Genomic DNA, 18,511 nt, shown 5'->3' on the forward strand with positions numbered 1-18,511 from the left:
AGTTTAATGGGGTTTCTTTCCCTGTTACTACGTATATATTTTCTCTCTCTCTCTCTTTCTGTTTTCTCTCATTTCTTCTGTTTTTTTCCGTGTAACAAATTTAGTCACACAGTGCTCCTCTTTCTCACATCGCCACTTTCAGGTTTTACCATTTTTAGCACATGGAACCGGTGTCAGACATCTAGTTACGCCGAGCTTTTCTTCTCGTTTCCACTTTTCTGCAGGTTTTACCATTTTTAGCACTTGGAGTCGGCGTGGACGACATGTTCCTACTCGCACACACATCTACCTCAATACCTTCAGAAATTCCACTAAGGGTGAGTAGAAAACCACTGTGGATGGTGTGACGGATGCAGAAGAATGCTTCTGACTAATATGAATCTGATGAACTACCAATCGTTAGACCTTCTGAAGTATGGCAAACTTTAATCTGGATGTTTGAAAAAAAAAGTTACATTCTGTATGTTGGAAGCTGATCAGAACTATTAGACAAAAATTTAAATCATTGTCAAAATTTCAGTGATCAGCCTTGATTGTCCAAACAGACCTGTCCCCTATGAATTTAAGTGGATTGGAAATGTGGCATTCTTGCCATGTTTGAAGTGTCGTGGTATGTAGCACAGATGATTGGACTGAAAAGTACATTGTACCTCACCTACCTTTTTATCGAGTGGAAATGCCACAGAATTCCAGTGTACACACTACACAATATTTCCTCTTTCTGTCAGTGTGTTGGATTTGCAATGGATTGGAATGATTTGTGCCCATTTACTATGAAAGGGTTGGTACAGTTATGGTTGAGATGGAGACTCAGTATCAACTATTTGGGAAATGATTAGAAACCATTTATATGAAATATTAATGAGCATACAATTCTTTAAAGAGGAATTGAAAGTTTAGTCAATGAAAATCATTTTTGAAATGGCTGAGATATCCAAGAACAGCGTTGTCCTAACCACTTTGTTATACTTTGTTTTTGCTTATCTCAGCCATTTCAAACTCTGTTTCATCAGATAAACTTTGAATTCTGCAAATCTTGCAAAGAGTTGAAATCTGAGTCCCCCATCTCAACCAAAGCTACACCATCCCTTCAACTGAAGAAGCATTGAATATGAACAAGGATCATTTCTATGGACAGTTGACGAATGATACCAACATAAAGAATGAGAATATGTGTGGGTGTGTATGGATGACTTTTCATTGTCATGTCTTGATGTATGATGTGTGATGTATATGTAGAATGCGCTAATTTGCTGTGTGCTGTGAGTTGGATGTAATGATTCAGTGGAATTTCATAATGCATATGATGTCTTGCGTATCATGGGAGACTTTTTACTTTCAACTTAATCCCATCATAATTAGACTCAAATGGTTTAATGGTGGAAAATAGGGAGATGGAAAGATAGCATACATTTGCTGCCAAATATCCCAAATAGCCATGATTTTGTATAAAGCTTTCGCATGAAGGAATCCCTATGTGTATCAGAGCATTGAATGACTTGATAAATGGAAAATCTTACAATGTCAAATCTTATCAAGGAATGCATGAAGTAGAAGTGTAAAAGAAGTGGCAGATGTCGAAAATGATGTATAATGCATTGTACAAACATAACATAGTCTTTGTAATCCTGCTTCTGTGATGACTTTTGAGTTGTAATCCAAAGTTCCACTTTCATTGGATGATGCATAATGCAAGTAAAAGGGTTCTCATATTTTTTTTTTTTTTACTTCTGCAGCACAGCAGAAAATATAATATGATAGCATTGTCAAATATCCTGGGAGAGAAATATGTAAAGCTGAAAACGTTTGTCATAACGGCGGGCGCATTGTTGGAGATTTCACAATCTGTCGGCTCTCATATTCCGGTGTGAGGTCTGAAATTTGAAACTGGTTGTTCAAAGGAGGCACTAGCCCATCAAAGTTCATTATCTGGTCCCGGTTTTTCCGTGGGATCCCAAAGTATGGAGAAGGAGAAGTCGTCCCCCCAGAACTATACATCTGAGAACCCCCCAGGGAGGAAAGTGCAAATACAGTGTGAGCAAATTAAGATGAATGCGGCCCGTCCCGAACCATCTCATCTCTCGTCCATCAAGAATTACAGGGATGACTTGGTCCGGAGGCTCGGGTCGGTCGGGAGGGTGGGGGCGTCCAAGCTCGCCCGGGCCTGTGATGGAATAAGACTCTACTGAAATGTGACTGTTCTTTTGTACGCGTTCATTACCGCAGATTGCTGCCACAGAGCTGTGCAGGTATTATACAGGCAAATCAATGCTCGTTGTAATGTGAATGGAGATTGTATAAATTTAACAACCACAAAATGCCAGTACATTCCATCTCAAAACTCAGTACCCTCAATTACCCCCCCCCCCCAAAAAAAAAAAAAAAAAAAAAGATAGACGATCCATCTGTGTCTTTCATCAAGTCTTGTATTTTTCTACTCTGAGTCAAAATTTTCCAGACCTGCATGACCTTGATACTGTGTTGTGTTTTGCATGTGATCACAAAGTAAATAGCTTGTCATTATTTTGTGAAGTCCTCACTTGTCTCTTTTCTGATTTAAAATAAGCAAGCAAGCAACAAACAAACAAACAAACAAACAAACAAACAAACAAACAAACAAACAAACAAACAAACACAGAATTAAGATGACTTTCTCAAGCACTTTGCAGGCTGTGGTCTGAGCTGACATTTCTCGAGTTGTTTGTAAAAGTCTTATGGAATGGAATCTTTAGTTTCACTCTTGATTTCAGATTCCGAGTGTAGAATACCAGTACTGAAGATGCAGCAAGTATTGCAGGTTAATTTTCCCCATAAGTCTTTTTGACGAAGCAACAGGACAGATGATTTATATTTCAGCACCGTGGGGTGTACCTGCCTCTTCTCGCTGGCTAAGTAATGTTTTTGTTGTGGAATCATATGCCACTGGTTTTTATGCAACCCATCTCTGTTCTGGACTTTCTGTGATAGTCTTTAGGCTCTCATTTGGAAAGTTTGATAGGACATATCAAATGGAAGTTTGCACATAGTTACCTCTGCTCCCAGCCCCTCTCGTAAACTGCTTACCCGTATTCACAGATGTAATGACAGTGATTCACCTGCGGTATGGAAAGATGTTATTTGTTGCTTTGCAATGCTGGAAATATCATGAATACTTAAATTGTCACTTCTCCGTACTTAAATTGTCATTTCTGAGCATTACCAACCAAATCATTCTCTATGTGATGACATTGTAAAGATAATTTGAGGGTAAATTGTAGGTACATTATAGAGGACATTTTTCTTTCAATATGCCCCCCCCCCCCCAATTTGGAGGAGCTCCGGAGTCCCCCAAAAAGTCTTCCAGAGAAGAGGCAGGCATGGTGTCCGGTTGCGTTCACTCTTGGGCTATGAGCTATGTGGGTGGGTTCATTCTCTACTCCTTCAGTGTTCTCACAGCCCGGGCAGAGGGAGAGAGAGCGAGGCGGCAGGAAAAACCGAGGGCGCATCATGGATGTTTTGCGTATGTACAGAATGTTATGCCACTGGGATTGCAAATGCTAGTGTGCTCCAGTTGGGCATGTTCCAAGGTTGGACGCGTGCCAGAGAAGTTCGGGCCAATTTAGACATGAGGGGATTAAAGGTTTACATTAGCCCCTCTTTCTCTCGCCCACCCTCCCCACGTCAGTTGAAATTAGCTTCAGGAACCCTCATTTGAAAGTGTTCCTAATTTGTCCGCACAATGCACCAACTTGCAGAGCTTCCAAGGTGTGGGCTCGGCAGTGATCAGTACAGGGCCGGAAACTCCACAAACTTCTACATCATGGTTTTGTTTTCACAGCCCCGTCCCCTTTTCATTCAGCTCTTCAACCCCTTTCAGTTTCACAAATGAACCCAATAGATGGTCAAAACTGCCACCCTAGATTTACCTGGTACTCACGAGTAATTTTCCTTCGTCAGGACAGAATGATTTAGGAGAAGTAAATGGAAAAAGACTGCTTGTTTTTTTGAAAGTTCTATAATTTTCAGACATAATGCAAATTCAACTCATTCATTCCTTTAATATTTCAAACGTATTTTTACACATTATTATTATTATCATTTTTTTTTTTTTTTTTTTTTGGGGGGGGGGGGGGAATAATCTTTTTTTGGGAAGGCCTCCACCTCAATATTTCCAGAATGATTATCACTGTTATGCCATTTTACGAGAAGTAGAGCCTCTCTCAAACAGGCATGAATGCATTTTTTTGAGAGAGAGAGAGAAAAAAGTTTTATGATATGCTATGATATGAAAGTGGAGAATTTATTGTCAAAGATTTAGGGCTTTGTCAAGTTTGTAAGAAAAAACTTTACTCTTTTATCACTGCGGTACAAACTTTTCCCCCAAATTCACAGCTGCTTAATCAGTTCCTGGGATTCACAGCCATCAAGAGAGTATCCAGAGGTGTTACGGTGGAAGTCAAAATCATGTAGGCTTGACCCAGAAACCACAATCTTTCCCCCCACTTGAGGTGGGGTGGCTGAGCTGGAGGCCCGATGAAAGTTTGAACCCCCGTTGAAAAGTGAAAGTGGCTGGCTGAGGTAAAGTGGTCCACCCACCACAATTCTGTGTGGTTCTAGGTTCATGAGTAGGTTTATGGGGAGGTTGAGGTTTTTTTGGTGGGTTTTTTGAGAATGAGCAAGGGAATTGGATGCCAGAGTTAACTGGCTGGTCAAGGCCAAAACTGAAGGTTGGAATAGATGCGGTGGATCCGCCTAAATCGCCAAAGGATATTCGTTGACAAAAGAGAGAGAAAAGTATGTTTCACCCAAACATTCTTTTCTCTTCCCTAATTTTTTTTTTTGTTTTTTGTTTGCTTCTGAGGAATTATGGCTCACAAAAAAATTGACAGAAATGTGAAGCAGCACTAACTTGTTTCAAAATTGGTGGGCAGTCATCTCTGGAGTGGTTTGTATTCTATCCTTTTCATATAAAACAAAATTTCTTTCTGTTTAAGATGATAATTTGAAATAGACTTAGCATATTTTCATTTAGAGAACAAGACCGAAATTCAGGTGGTGATGGAGTAATCATTCTATCAGTATGAATATGCTGCTGCAGCTGTAAACGAAGGTCTTTTTTCTGGAGTTGTGAGTTTAGAGTCACCGCCCCTGACACGCTCACTCTATTCCACGCCAATTACTGTAAAGCAAGATGTTTTTGCAGCATGAAATTTTCACGAAGTGGAGTCGACGGCCTTTTTCGTGGCAGAAAATTGTCATTGAGTGCCACTAGCACTGGCATGAAATGCATATAGTGCAGACAAGAACTTTGGCATGCATTATAATTTCACAAATTTTGGCTCTTGCAAAATTTGCTAAATCAAAAAGCACATGAACATTCCTGGTTTTACAGTATCTTGCTACAACTGTAAATGAAGGTCTTTTCTGGGGTTGTGAGTTTAGAATTACTGCCCTTCACACACTCACTCTATTCCATACCAGCTAAGCCTGCCCATACCCTAAAAGTGCTCAAAAGTGGTAGTTTCACAGCATTTTTTTGGATGGTGTCCTAACACAGATAGATTCCTTCATAGGTTAGGGTGGAGGATAAAAACCAAAGAGAACTTGAACTGTGAGTGTGTGTGTGTGTGGGGGGGGGGGGGGGGTAAGGAAGAAAAATGATGGTTTGTCTTGACCCTTTGACCTCAGTCTTTCATGCTCTGATCCACTCTCCTGAGGGTTTGGAAATCAAGCAGAGGCAAAAATGGAATCAAGCTGGTTGCCACGGCAACCCAGCCCAGCTGCTAGCTCAACCCCTATTACAAGCTTCTGAACTCTATTTAGAAAGCCCCCCTCTTGCTCATCCTCTCTCCTTCTCTTCCCAAAGTTTCTCTTGTACTTTCTCCTCTGTGTTCAGTTCCCTCTTCCTCCTCCTCATCCTTTTTTTTTTCCTTCTTCTCACATCTCTCGCCTCCCTCCCCGGTGTTTCCTCAGAGTATGAATTTTTCCCTGTGGTGAGGTTTGAGGTTATGCCCTGTCATAATATTGTTGGCCGCACAGGCCAGGGTATGCCAAGAGCACATCCAGGCGGGCAGGAAGTTAAAGGATGTGATCACAATGAAGCTGACCCGATGAAAAGGATGCGTTCTGCGTCCTCCTCTTCCTCCTCCTCCTCTTCCTCCTCCTCCTCCTCCTACCCTTCCTCCTCTTACTCTTCCTCTTCTTCCTCATCTTCTTCTTCCTCCTCTTCCTCTTCCTCCTCCTCCTCCACCTCCTCCTCCACCACCTCCTCCTTTTCCTGCTCCTCCACCTCCTCCTTTTCCTCTTCCTCCTCCACTTTCTCTTCTTCCTCCTCCTTCTTCTCCTCTTCCTCTTCCTCCTCTTCCTCTTTCTCTTTTTCTTTTTCCTTCTTATAAAGAAGGTTATATATATTTGTGTTTTTGGACGGGTGACTTGTCACATATTTGTATCTTGGTTTTTTTTTTGGGGGGGGGGAGGGTGGGTGAGAAACTTCAAGTGATATTTCTGGTAATTGTAGATTCCTTCCTTTAAGGCTAAATTAAGGCACTGAATAGTTTGATAATGTTGGAAGAACCAAAAGAAAATGAATTAATGAATACTAGCATATTTGTTGTGTGTACTGTGGTTAGACTGAGCTTGGAAGAAGCACTTCCATCATGACGATAAACTCTTAAATTTTCTTGTACTTATGGGACTTTCTATTGACAATACTACTGACTGCTCAGTTTTCATCCTCATGTAACGTGCTGTGATACAAGTTTGTGAATAGGATACTATGGACACTTGAAGAGTTTGTTTGCAAAAACCGATAAGTCCATTTTTGAAGATTTTGAAGGACGGTCTCTGTCTTAAAGTACAAAATAATACCTTTTAAATGATATATTGGTCACTACATATAAAGGTACATTTTTGAAGTTATGGTCAAAAGAAGCAAAAATTTTCTTATTATTCTCTTTATTTTTCTTGACCTTTAATTGCAAATATCTCCATTTGGCAAATATGGACTTATCTGTTTTTGCGAACAAACTCTTCACTTTTTCCAACACCTATGTGAAACAGTGTGTGACATTGACTTCTGTAGAGTTGTGCTTTAGTGACAGCTAAAAGTAGGGGTATAAATTGGAATGATTACGTTGAGAAGAGTGGATCTCATTTGGTATTGAAAAGTATGTTCAATTTGTTTTGTGTAGAGGCCATTTTGAGCGTGTGTATGGGGTACGTAGGGGTGGTAAACAATAAAATGTTAAGCCTTGTAGGTTACCTCAAAAACCTGTGTTTCAAAAGGGTAGAAAAATTGTATCAGCAGTAATTTTCATGAAATGACAGAATTAGACAAACTATTTGTAAGCTTGGCTAATCCTGTTGCCATGGTGATGGTATGGTATCCAGAGAAATTTTTTAATCACTTCCCCCATTTAGGTGCAAAGAGTTGTACTTTTGCCTAGAATTGCACCAGAAATACAAAGAAAATTGGAGTAAAAGGAAGTAAAATGGAAATTGGAGAGTAAAGCAGAGAGCTGGGCTTAGAAGATGATGAATCTAAAGATGGGGATTGGTGGTAGTGGATAGGGCGAGTGTTGTCTGCAGCTGGACATGATGTTTATGGCAGGAGATAACCTGTATCTCTAGGAAAATAAACTCCCAGAAGAATTTCTCTCTGGTCATTGGCAGATAATTTTTTTTTTTTCGTCCCCCATCTGTTGAAGGGCAATGGGACTCTACAGCAAGTGAACATCAGCCATGCCCCTTTTATCTTTCTCTTCTATACCAGACTCTTATACTTGACACACCTTTCTCGCCCTCAGCTTGCCAAGCTTTCCAATTACACAGTAGGCTTGCAAAAACATTCTTGCCAAGTGGAGTTAGTAACTTTTTTATGCTGCTCAACATTTTAATGATTTTTATGCTTAGCCAGTGCATAGCATTGCCTCCTGTGCTATTAGATGTCTTATGAAAAATTCATATCTCTTTGCATTTTTTTTTCACAGTAAGAAATATTATAGAAGGCATAATTCATTCCCCCCCCCCCCTCCAGCAAGGAAAAAAAAAAACAAAATGTTTTATTCTATCACAAAGACATGTCTAAAACAAAGTATTTGAAGGAAACTATTGTCCTTGGCTACATCTTGAACAGTGTTTGTTGTTGTTGTGGAATTTTCGCATGTGTACAAGTGGGTTGTACTTTTTTTTTTCAATGATTTTGCCAGAAAATCTGTAGTTAATCCTTCTCCTGAAATTTCTTCCCCTAGATGGAGAAATATCATCAGCCATGTGGGGATTCGACAAAAAACGAGTATGAATTGGACTGTAATGAGGCTGATGTGCCTGTAGGGAAAGTGGATGGAAAGGACATATACAAAGGGTCAGAGTGAGATGACCGGAATGCCCTGTGATTCTTGACCATTACTCTAGCCAGGCTCAAGTGGATCCCTTCAGACTTGAAGTAGTCTGTTGAATGGTTAGCCATGTGTGTGGCTCATCACATTCACATAATAGAAAGGGCAGGATGAAAACCATTCATTATCTAGAGTACATGCAGCCCCCTTCACACTTAAAATGAAAGATGACACCTTTCACTGTATGATAGTAATTTTTCATTACTGAAATAGAGACATCTCAAACCAAGTTGACACTTTGCTGTTCTCTTCAGGCTAGACAGTTTTTCTCTAATATTATTTTATGGGATGCAGAAGTTCTGAGAAAAGTCTTGACCAGTTCATAAAGTCTAATAGTAGTAGTAGTAGTAGTAGTAGACTTTACAAGAAGTGAACTGGTCCAGATTTTGCTCAAAACTTCTTCATCAGTTGATGATACTTGTACATGTACATTGTAAGTTACAGCTCTGTAATGCTGATAATCCAAAGACTGCTGCTACTCTCACTTCATGAGTTATTGGCTCTCTGTTCACAAAGATGACTTCATGAATGCAGATGTTCAGCAACATGAAGGAAATGTGCTTATGCCTTCATGCTTTTTTTTTTTTTGGGGGGGGGGGGGGGCCGAGAGGGAGAGCTGAACTTGAAAGAGGCATGAGCGGAAATATTCGCTCCAAAGCACAGATACGAGTCCTGGGGGGATTCCGGAGGAAGTCTCCAACGAGGGCGTACTTGAGATGGGGAAAGAAGGCTTTGCATCGGGGACCGGGTTGCTGTAAGTGAACCTTCCTCGTTCTCATCTTGGGCAAATTTAGCGATAACCATCATCCTCCACCCAGGGACGCGAACTGAAAGATATCTTAGTTGACGGGCTGCTTTGCCGTCGGCCATTATTCTCCGTCCGTTGTTGCGGGTGTGCTTTTATCAAGAGGTGACTCAACGTAACTGCAAATGATCCCAGATGTGCTGTTCAACCTACTCATCCCTGACTCATGGTTCAAATGAGCAGTCAAACGTCGCATCAGTTCGCAGAAATGTCGTCCCCCTTTAATATCGGATTTGCCCTAATTTTGCGTCATTCAATCACTCTGATGAAGAGAGGGAAAAGGCGGCTTCAAAAGAATCCATTCAAATCAAGCAAGGTTGTCTTGAGAAATAAGATGATATGAAACATAATTATAGAGGTGTAAATGTAATGATTGGTATCTGAAAACTGCATTGGGTCAATTCCATTGTGACTTATGGGACAAAGTGACAATTTTCGGCAATTTCAAACCAGTATTTTGAGAAAATAGTTGCATCAAATGCATTTTTCTCAGTTCATGGTTAGATCCATCATATCACAGTTTATGAAAACACCATACTTATATTGAAAAGTATCATTGCATTACGTACAGCAACAAAAAATTGCTGTCGTGACTTATGGGACATTTGAGGACCACTGTTTTTCACATGGGAAAGTAAGTTCTGAAATATTCTTACACCCAGAGTCTCTGGGAAGATATTTTCTTTCCTGAATGTAGCGAAGGGTTGGTGCTTACCCTGAGCCAAGTGGTATGAATATCTACTCATTGGTACAGTAGCAGGATAGGGAAAACCAGTGTGACTGATGGGACACAAAAACGTGACTTATGGGACGCTATCAACTACCACATTTTGAGATTGAGAGAATAATATTTACTGATGCCGGAACAAGTTCTAGAACATCATAAAACCAATCTATGACCAAAGAACATTCAGAAAATAAGCCATCTGAGAATTACACAAGCTGTATTATGGTCATAATAGTGTATCAGAAATGATACATAAATTCTGCAAAAATTGGCAATTTTCATGAAAAATGAAGATTTTTCGGACATAACTCCACTCCATGTTCACCGATGTTCACAAATGAGGTATCAAAATATCCGTTGTGAAAGGCTGCTTTGCGTAAACAATACCAGATCATCTAATTAAGCTTCATAAATCATCTATACTCCATAGTGTGATTTTCATAAAATGCAACCTTTCCGTGGAATTGACCATTGGCAAAATTCTAAAAGCTTCTTGCTCACTCTTCAGGTCCGTGTAGTGCAAATTTGAGAAAGGATCCTTATAGACGAGTTCACAGGTACAACCCATCAGTGGTTCAGATGACCATAAATTTTAAACCATCAAAGCAAAAGCAGTTGCACTTGCATAGTTCAAGCTGCTGTTGTGTTACTAGCTCCCTAGAATGACAGAGCTTGACACAAAACATTTTTGACTGGTGGCCCGTTCAGGCCACTGAAATCTTTAAATCTGAAATTTTGGTGGCCTGAGATAGTTATGATGCGGCATAAAATAAAAGCAAAAGTAACAATCCATTTTTAATCTTAGTTGCCAGATCGGGCCACCAAAAGACAAATTTGTTGGCCCGACACAAATTTAGCCAGGGCCACTGGGCCACTGGCCACTTGGGCACCACTCATGTTGAGCCCTGAATGATGAGAATGTTGGGTTGACCAAATGAACTGGTTACTGCAGGCTTGCCCCATTTTGATTTGAACAGTGTTATCGTGAGATCTTGACAGTGTCAACCCTGTTTGCATTTGGCAGTGACAGTCCATGTGATGAGTGAGGGTTATTTTGGGGGAACGTTGGCAATGATGCTGAGGATGGGATGGGATTGGATAGGATGGGATACTCTGGGATTGTCACCCCCGTCAGTCTCCCGTCTCCCGTCTTCGGGGCTGGGGGATGAGCGGAGGAGGAGGAGGAGGAGGAGGAGAAGAAAGAGGAAGCGGAAACAACTCGCGGACAATTAGCGGGGCAATCATGTTTGACGGCCGACGACTATGGCAGGGTAGGCTAGGGTAGGCTGCGAGGAAACCCTCTGTGAAAAGGGGGGTTTCAAAGGGGCACTTACCCCAAGCGTTGGTATAAGATTATTAAACTGTATGTGAATCAAGAAAATGTAGAAGAAGCAAGAGACCACATATGTAGAGATTCTGGTAAATTAGTTAACCGTGTTTTAATGCTGTCAAATATGTATAATATATGAATGTAATATCCATTTTTTTGTTTCATTTGCGTGCATTGGCACTCTTTGGTAACCCCATTATGTTTAACCTATGTTTTGTGAAAGTTATGATGCATAGGCAGGTTACATGTACCACAGTAGTTCTGAATTTAAGAAATTGTTCTATGCTTGTTAATGCATAGTTATCAACTATCAGACTGTACCTAAGTAGTGAATGATTTACAGTGAAATGCAAAGGAGCAGCTTCTCTTATTCCCGAACGGGCGAAATTATTGGTATCTTTCCCCCGAGAGAGTGGGAGTAAGTTTACACCCTTCACTACTCAGTCTTGGTTCCAAATCTCTCATTTTACACGGGTTGCTCAAGAAACGGCTTTGAAGTGTATCCTAGCAGTGTGAGTTCAGATGGGTCATTGTTGTGTGCATGTCCCCCTTCCCCCCCCCCCCCTTCTTGTTCGTTCAGTGCGTAACTTATCCCACAATGCAATTGAGCAGCCTTCGGAACCCAACATCTGGGTGGTCCGTTCACATAGTAGGCATACCAAACCTCCTGCAGCTAGCTACAAGGCTGATGTGTCTTCCCATCTCTCCCCCTCTCTCTCCCTTTCTCTCTGTCTCTTTCTCTCCCTCTCCACATAAGTCAACTTTGCAGCTTGTTTTCTAATTCCTTCTCCCCTAATATCTTTTATATTATGTCTACGTAATTTCAATGTATGTGTGTGTGTGTGTGTGTGTGTGTGTGTGTGTGTGTGTGTGTGTGTTGCCCTTCAGCTGTAGCCCAGTTTGTTTGTGTAGATAAATTTTACTCTGCTGTCCCTACTCATAAGTTATTTCTTCAAAATAGAGCAATTTTTCTCCAACATATTTACAAAATGATAGAATGTGACTATGGAATATAAATTATAGGCCTACAGAATACACTTTTTGTCATGTTGCCTTATTCCTTCAATGGACAAAACAATGTTTACAGCAGTATCTACCATAAATGAATGAAATGTAGGTATTTCAATGAGTATGCTCTCTGGCATAAAATACTATCAAAGCTTGAGAGATGAATATCAGAGGTTATTAAAGATTTGAAGAACAAAAACAGCATAGACTATAGAAACTCCCTGTTCATAGAGTGAAGAACCATCTTGACATGTAAAACATCATAAAATGCTAGCTCTTGTTCAGTCCATTACAGTGCACTCCTGTTAAAATGAACATGGTTATAACAAATTTCTCGATACAGCAAAGTAAAATTCAGGTCCCTAAATTGTCATCTGCTTAAATGTACCTACATGCTTGGCTATTATGAAATTTTGATGTAACAAAAGAAAACTGCCAGGCCCAAAGACATTGTTTTAATGGCAATTGCCTTTTTCTTGATTAATCTTGTGAATGAGTTTTATTTGATGTACATAATTGCCTGCTACTTAATGTTATACGAGTGAATGTAAGTACATCAAGTTCAGTTATAGTTTATGGCTGCACACTAACCCATTTTTTCTACTGGTCCGACCTGTCTGTCAGACCTGTGGTACCCAGTTTTTCCAAATTTTGACTGCTCCATTCCTTGAAAAGTTACCCGCCGACAGTGATTTTTACTGGTCCTTGACCGTCGGACCAGTGCCAGTGTTCAGCGTTGGTTTATGGTGGTCTGCTAAGATTTAAGCAAAATCACCACTGTAGAAGAATCATAAGAATTCACAGAAGTGTCAATTCCCTCAACTCTCAATTATGAAACCTTCGTAGAGATATCAATACGTACCCTAGGCCTAAACATCAGCCATAAATTGGTGTTTGTGTCTTTTAGTAAAATGCAGTGTGTAGGCCTATTGAGTTTGAAGTTGCCGTGGTATTCTGTAGAATAGGGATGTTGAAGTCCTCTGATTTTGTTGTTGTTGTTGCAGTGTATGGGTAACTCAGAAGCAGAGTGTGGATGGAAGTACAGTAGGAGTATTTTCTCACCAAACTGCCTCACAGTCCATGCTTGTAGCTCCCTCTCAATACCCCCATGGATCTTTCACAGCGTCATTCCTCTCACAGGCTTGCTTCTCTCTCTCTTTTCCTTAGTCCCACATGTGGTGCGAGTTGAGTGCTGCTGACTGTGTGTTTATTTTCCCATAGCTGAAACGCTAGTCTCCTCCAATGCACTGACTTGTGTGTGTGTCTGTGCGAGAGCCAGACCCAGTGCTCCGTAGAATCATGTTGGTCATGGTTGGTCCAAAAAAAGATTTGATCTGCAATCTGCTTTACACTTTGATGATGAGGTTGGCTACAAAATATGTTTTTTGTATGAGTTTTTCTACAGCAGATTTCTCCAGCTGTTGAGGGTATTGCAGATAGCCTTTTTGTGGCAAAGCTTGAGGAACGAATGACTAATTTTGCAGACAAATGAGAAAAGTTCAGTAAGTTTGTTTTATTTAAGTAAATGAATAGGTAGAGAAGATTTTATTTCTCTTTCCTCTGTACCTAGTACCATCCTCTCTTTTTTCCTAATGACTGAGTTTGTGTTTTGATTTGATAATACTCTTGCCGTTCACTCATGGTACCTAGCTGTGATTGGTGTGTGCCTTGTTCATGTTCATCTTCTGACATGTCATTCATCATGGTCTTAGTGTAATGAACCCTGACTGTGATTAGAAATTTGAAACCCTTTCCTGGATGTCCCAACATATTCTGGCAAAAAAGGGCATCCATGTCATCGAATGATCGGAGAATGTCTCCGTTTAGATGCCAGCTGTTGGCCCATCGGTTGAAAGAGAATGTCCTCGCAATCAATTCTGGCCTCTTTGGATCCTGTTGCCATGGCCGCTGGAACACTGTCTCTTGCCCACCGGTTCTCCTCCAGGGGTTTGCCGGCCCAGCAAGAAGTCATGTGGGACCACCGGTAGGCCTGATAGTGAGCAGCCACTTGCACCCAGCGCGAGTTATGGGAACCGATCTTCATCATGCTTTGCGGGACCTTTTTGAGAGGTGCAGAACTGCGCCTCTCTCATCCCTAAAAACCATTTTGTGTGCCTGTCTTGTTTCCCCTCCTCTCAGAGTGATATATGAAGTTCTTGTTGCGATGGATAAACAAAACATGCTCTGTCATATAACATGATTACCTCCCACTGTAGGATTCTCATCTTCCCCAAGAGTTTTCATTTTCCTCCCTCTTTTTCCCCTCTCCCTCTCTCTCCATCTTCCCTTCTCTCTCCCCTTTTTCTCTCAAAGGCACACTCTCTCTCTTTCTCCCCTCTTCCTTTTCCCCCTCATACTAAAAAAGAGTTTACATCCATTTTTGTGTCCAGCTAAATTTACGATTTGTTTATCACCTTGCACCACCCTACCAATCAGACGGCTGCAAGAGAGCTGGTGTTTATATCTCAAGGAATGCCAGAAGATAAATATTTGTGCCTTAACTACAGACTGCTGTCTCCCGGAAAAGGCTTTGAACTGGTATAGTGCTTCTTGGCTCATCCAGGGCACGGCCGAACCTTGCGAAGTTCAAACCAATGAAATCCGAACATCCCGTAGTCAAAATTTTGCGCAATAGAAGCGGATCTTTGATGCCATCAGTTGAAATGAAACACAGGTTTGAAAACAAATATTGCAGAATGTTGCCAACTGTCAGTTGTTCCATGTCATGCTATCGTTGCATGTGTTCATCACAAAACATTCAGATTCCACAGCAATGTTACACCCGTACAGTAATGCAGTAAAGTAAAGAAGATGCACGCAGCTACTGTTGCACTGGAACAAGCCAGACATGAGTTATACTTGCCTTGTTCTGATCACATCTAGTGATCTAGTTTACTATCTCTTTGTGTGCATATTGCTTCGAAATGTCTTTTGTGGTATTGGTAGATAGTTTACAAATTGGTCAGATGATTTTTTTTTTTCAGTGACATCTTGCGTCACTGTGAGACCTGAGATGAAAATTTTGCTCCTGATACTCATTTGGATGAAAACTTGATGAAAATTCAGATGGCAGCCCTCTTTGATATTCCCTGATACTACCACTCCTAAAAATTCTTGCTGTTGTCAAGGGCAACCCTCATTATCCAACATCCAATCTAGGCTAAATTCATGTGTTCCTTGTACCTTTCCTATCCACTGTTACACTTTCCCTTCTTTCTCTCTCTCAACCATGCTCAGGTTCACAAGTTCACCAATACCCCAAAGCTTCCAAGTTTCTCTGAATCTTGCAGGAGGCTCACTGAAAACTGAAAGTTCTCAGTATGATTCAAATCCTCCTTGATTTGGAATATTATTTTGGTGTGAAGTTGAAATACTGTAACATAAACAAGTATCTCCCTGATTCATATCTTTGATATCTCCTGATTTTGATTTGTGAATGTTGGCTACACAGAAAACCACCCACGGCTCGGCCTCAGCTCAAAGAAAGTTGGTGTGTATCATATAGTTTGCAACTAGCAGACTTGCCTCTTGCCCAAATATAACATTAAGTTTAAGATGAAAACAAATGAGGTGAAATTTCTATACCACAAAACTACCATTACAACCTGTTGAAATATTGATCCTTGAGCTGATACGATTTCATCGTTCGTGAAGGTAGACTATTAGTCTTGTCTACTCTTCTTGGTATATCTGCTGATTTGTAGGCCGGTTTTCCAGAAGCTATACTCTGGGAAAGGGAATGTTACCCTCATACCCTTAGACACTCCCCTTCAAAGAAACTCTTCTGAACTCTCACCAGATGAGTCCCTTTAAATCTGTGAGTGAAGGAGAAGAAGTATTTTGATAGCAGAACAAACAGGAAGAAGAAGTGACCAGCGGGCATGATGGGCAGGGCACATCTGGCCCGCCAGCGGCAGAGAGCGCAGTAGCAGCGCGGGCCGAGGAAAACTTCTCAGTAAGCAAACAGTGATGTGGATGTAGGGGAAAGGGGGGAAAATGGCCAGAAGAGATAAATTATTATTATTCATCTTCTCCATTGCCAAGTCTTTCTCACTCCTGTCCACTGTCTGAAATCTTCCATCCCCTCCCGTAATCTGCAGACATTAGGGGAATGAAGGTTAGACAAATAGCCCCGGCTGATGTGAGCACCGAGTTTTTTGTGCTGTCACTGTTAGCCTCTATCCAAGTCACTTCCCTTTGGTGAATTTTCTGTTTGTGAAGAGTTCCAGGATTCAGTTTGCTATGTCCTGAACCACTCACAGAGAGTGACACTAATGTAGACAAGACGTGTTTGAATGTGCGGAGAACTTGCTACTCTCGAAATGTTTCAAAGGCGATGAGGATAATTGTTGTCGGGGTTTTGCTTTGTGTGTGTGTTCATGCACATATGTGTGTGATTTCTGTTATACTTAATACAAAGATGGTGTCTTTTGAATTTACTCTGTGCATCTATGTGTGTGTGTGTGTGTGTTTGTGTGAAAGACAGATAAAAAAATCTGGTCTTGAAACAGACATTTGATCACAAGTGTAGTAATCGAAAGCAGCATGAAAGTGAGACTGGAAGGGGGGGGGGGGGAGGGTTATAACCTTGCAATGTTCATCATCAATTGTTCTTGTTTGACCATCATCAGTTTTGCTGTTTGAAAGACCTACAGGTGTCTTTAAAGATTGCCGAAGTGATTATTATATCACAATCTTTTGTTGTAGCACAGGTTGGAATCAGGTGCGAACATGAACATGGTTAGCAACAATAATGTTCACAAACAGGCCCAGATGAGGTTTTATAGAACCAGTGTCCATGGCAAAGAATGGATTTGACATCATACTTTGGTACATCTATTGTCGGGGGAAAAATTTCCACCTAACCCTGTGGTACTCTGAGTGCCGATTGGTACAGAAAACCCCAAAGCATTGTACATACTGTCCCAAGTCCCTGGCACAGAAAGTGTTAAACCAGCATTGCATTTTGTGTCTCTCTGTCTTCTGCAGCATAAAACGGGCGAGATTCTGCGAAGAGCAGGAGTGAGCGTCATCCTGACATCCGTCAACAACATCTGTGCCTTCCTCGCCGCTGCCATCATTCCAATCCCCGCCCTCAGATCACTTGCCTTCCAAGTAAGTATCCCAACAGTTGCCATGGTAACGGAGGATAATTCCTCCTCCTCCAGCTCCCTCCCCATCTCGGTCAAAAGCATCTTCTTCCGAATTCGATAATTTCTGTGGTGTAGCATCAAAATTTGATGCACTTTTGGGAATTCACTTTTGTCTGGAGAGAAATCACAGCTCCTTTTTCATCCTACATTACAGAGAAAATTTGTTATAATGAGGACCTTTAAATCATAGCAATTACCTCGTTATATCCAGATTCGCACCATATCCTGTTTCAAAATTATAGATATTTAAAGAGTTGGGACATACAAAATCACAGTGTTATAATCTTAAAAAGGGGTTTTATTTTATCCAACTGTTTCATAATGAGGTCCCACTGTACTCTACTCACAAAACAGTCTTTTAATAATCAATCTCTTCTTTCTCATTCCCTCCTTACTCATAGTAGATGCTTGAGATTCTTTGATACATGCTTTTCTTGATGTGGTAATGTCACTGCCCTTTTTTCTCTGAACATGGATTTATTTATTTTTTTCTGTCCATTGAAACACTGTAAACACTCCCTTAAAATTTGCAGTGACCTAGTTACCACATCAAAAACTCGGCGCATGTGTGGCCATGTGTACCTTGGTGTGCTTGAGATGAGAATGATGTGGAGTAGAACCCAAGTTCACATGTCTCGGGTTACAACCGGTGGATAAGTTCATCCGAGAAGCATAAATCTGGTGGAAAGCGATTAAACAGTTATTATTTATTTGAACGCGGCCCGGGAAATGTGAGCCGTGTTTGTTTTCCTACCCTCTGGGATTGTGACGAGGAGGAGGAGGAGGAGGAGTTGGTGCCGAGGCGTTTGTGATGCATTCAGTATGCTGCCCTCGCCCTTTCCCCGCCTGAGATAACGAGCCATCTCTACAATGGGTGACAGGCAGAAAAATGCTGAAACCTGGCGGATTTGTTTATTTTGCCAAGAGATATGAAATTGTGCAAACCAACAGGTGTGAAATATAAAGGGTTTCCATTCTTTCTTTCTTTTTTGAGTGAGAGGGAGATAAAATGACAACACTTCGTATTCAGTGGTAACAGTAAAAAAGAAGGGGGGATGTGAGAGGGGGCAGAATGGTTGATTTTGAACTTTCACATGAAACGGATGACCCAGT

The 18,511-nt window shown here is 41.0% G+C and overlaps 1 protein-coding gene across 1 annotated transcript in view; it reads left to right on the forward strand.

Moving 5' to 3' along the window:
• LOC139719036 (protein patched homolog 1-like) overlaps positions 1–18,511 on the forward strand; it is a 79,948-nt gene that overhangs the window by 49,247 nt on the left and 12,190 nt on the right. The window contains exons 13-14 of the mRNA XM_071630480.1: positions 225–317; positions 17,235–17,360. Of these exons, the coding sequence (XP_071486581.1) occupies positions 225–317; positions 17,235–17,360 (219 nt within the window). The remainder of the gene's footprint in view (positions 1–224; positions 318–17,234; positions 17,361–18,511) is intronic.

This window comes from Diadema antillarum, unplaced genomic scaffold (genome assembly GCF_040938485.1).
Source record: "Diadema antillarum isolate AM-2024a unplaced genomic scaffold, OU_Dant_1.0 scf00000103, whole genome shotgun sequence".
Taxonomy (NCBI): Eukaryota; Metazoa; Echinodermata; class Echinoidea; order Diadematoida; family Diadematidae; genus Diadema; species Diadema antillarum.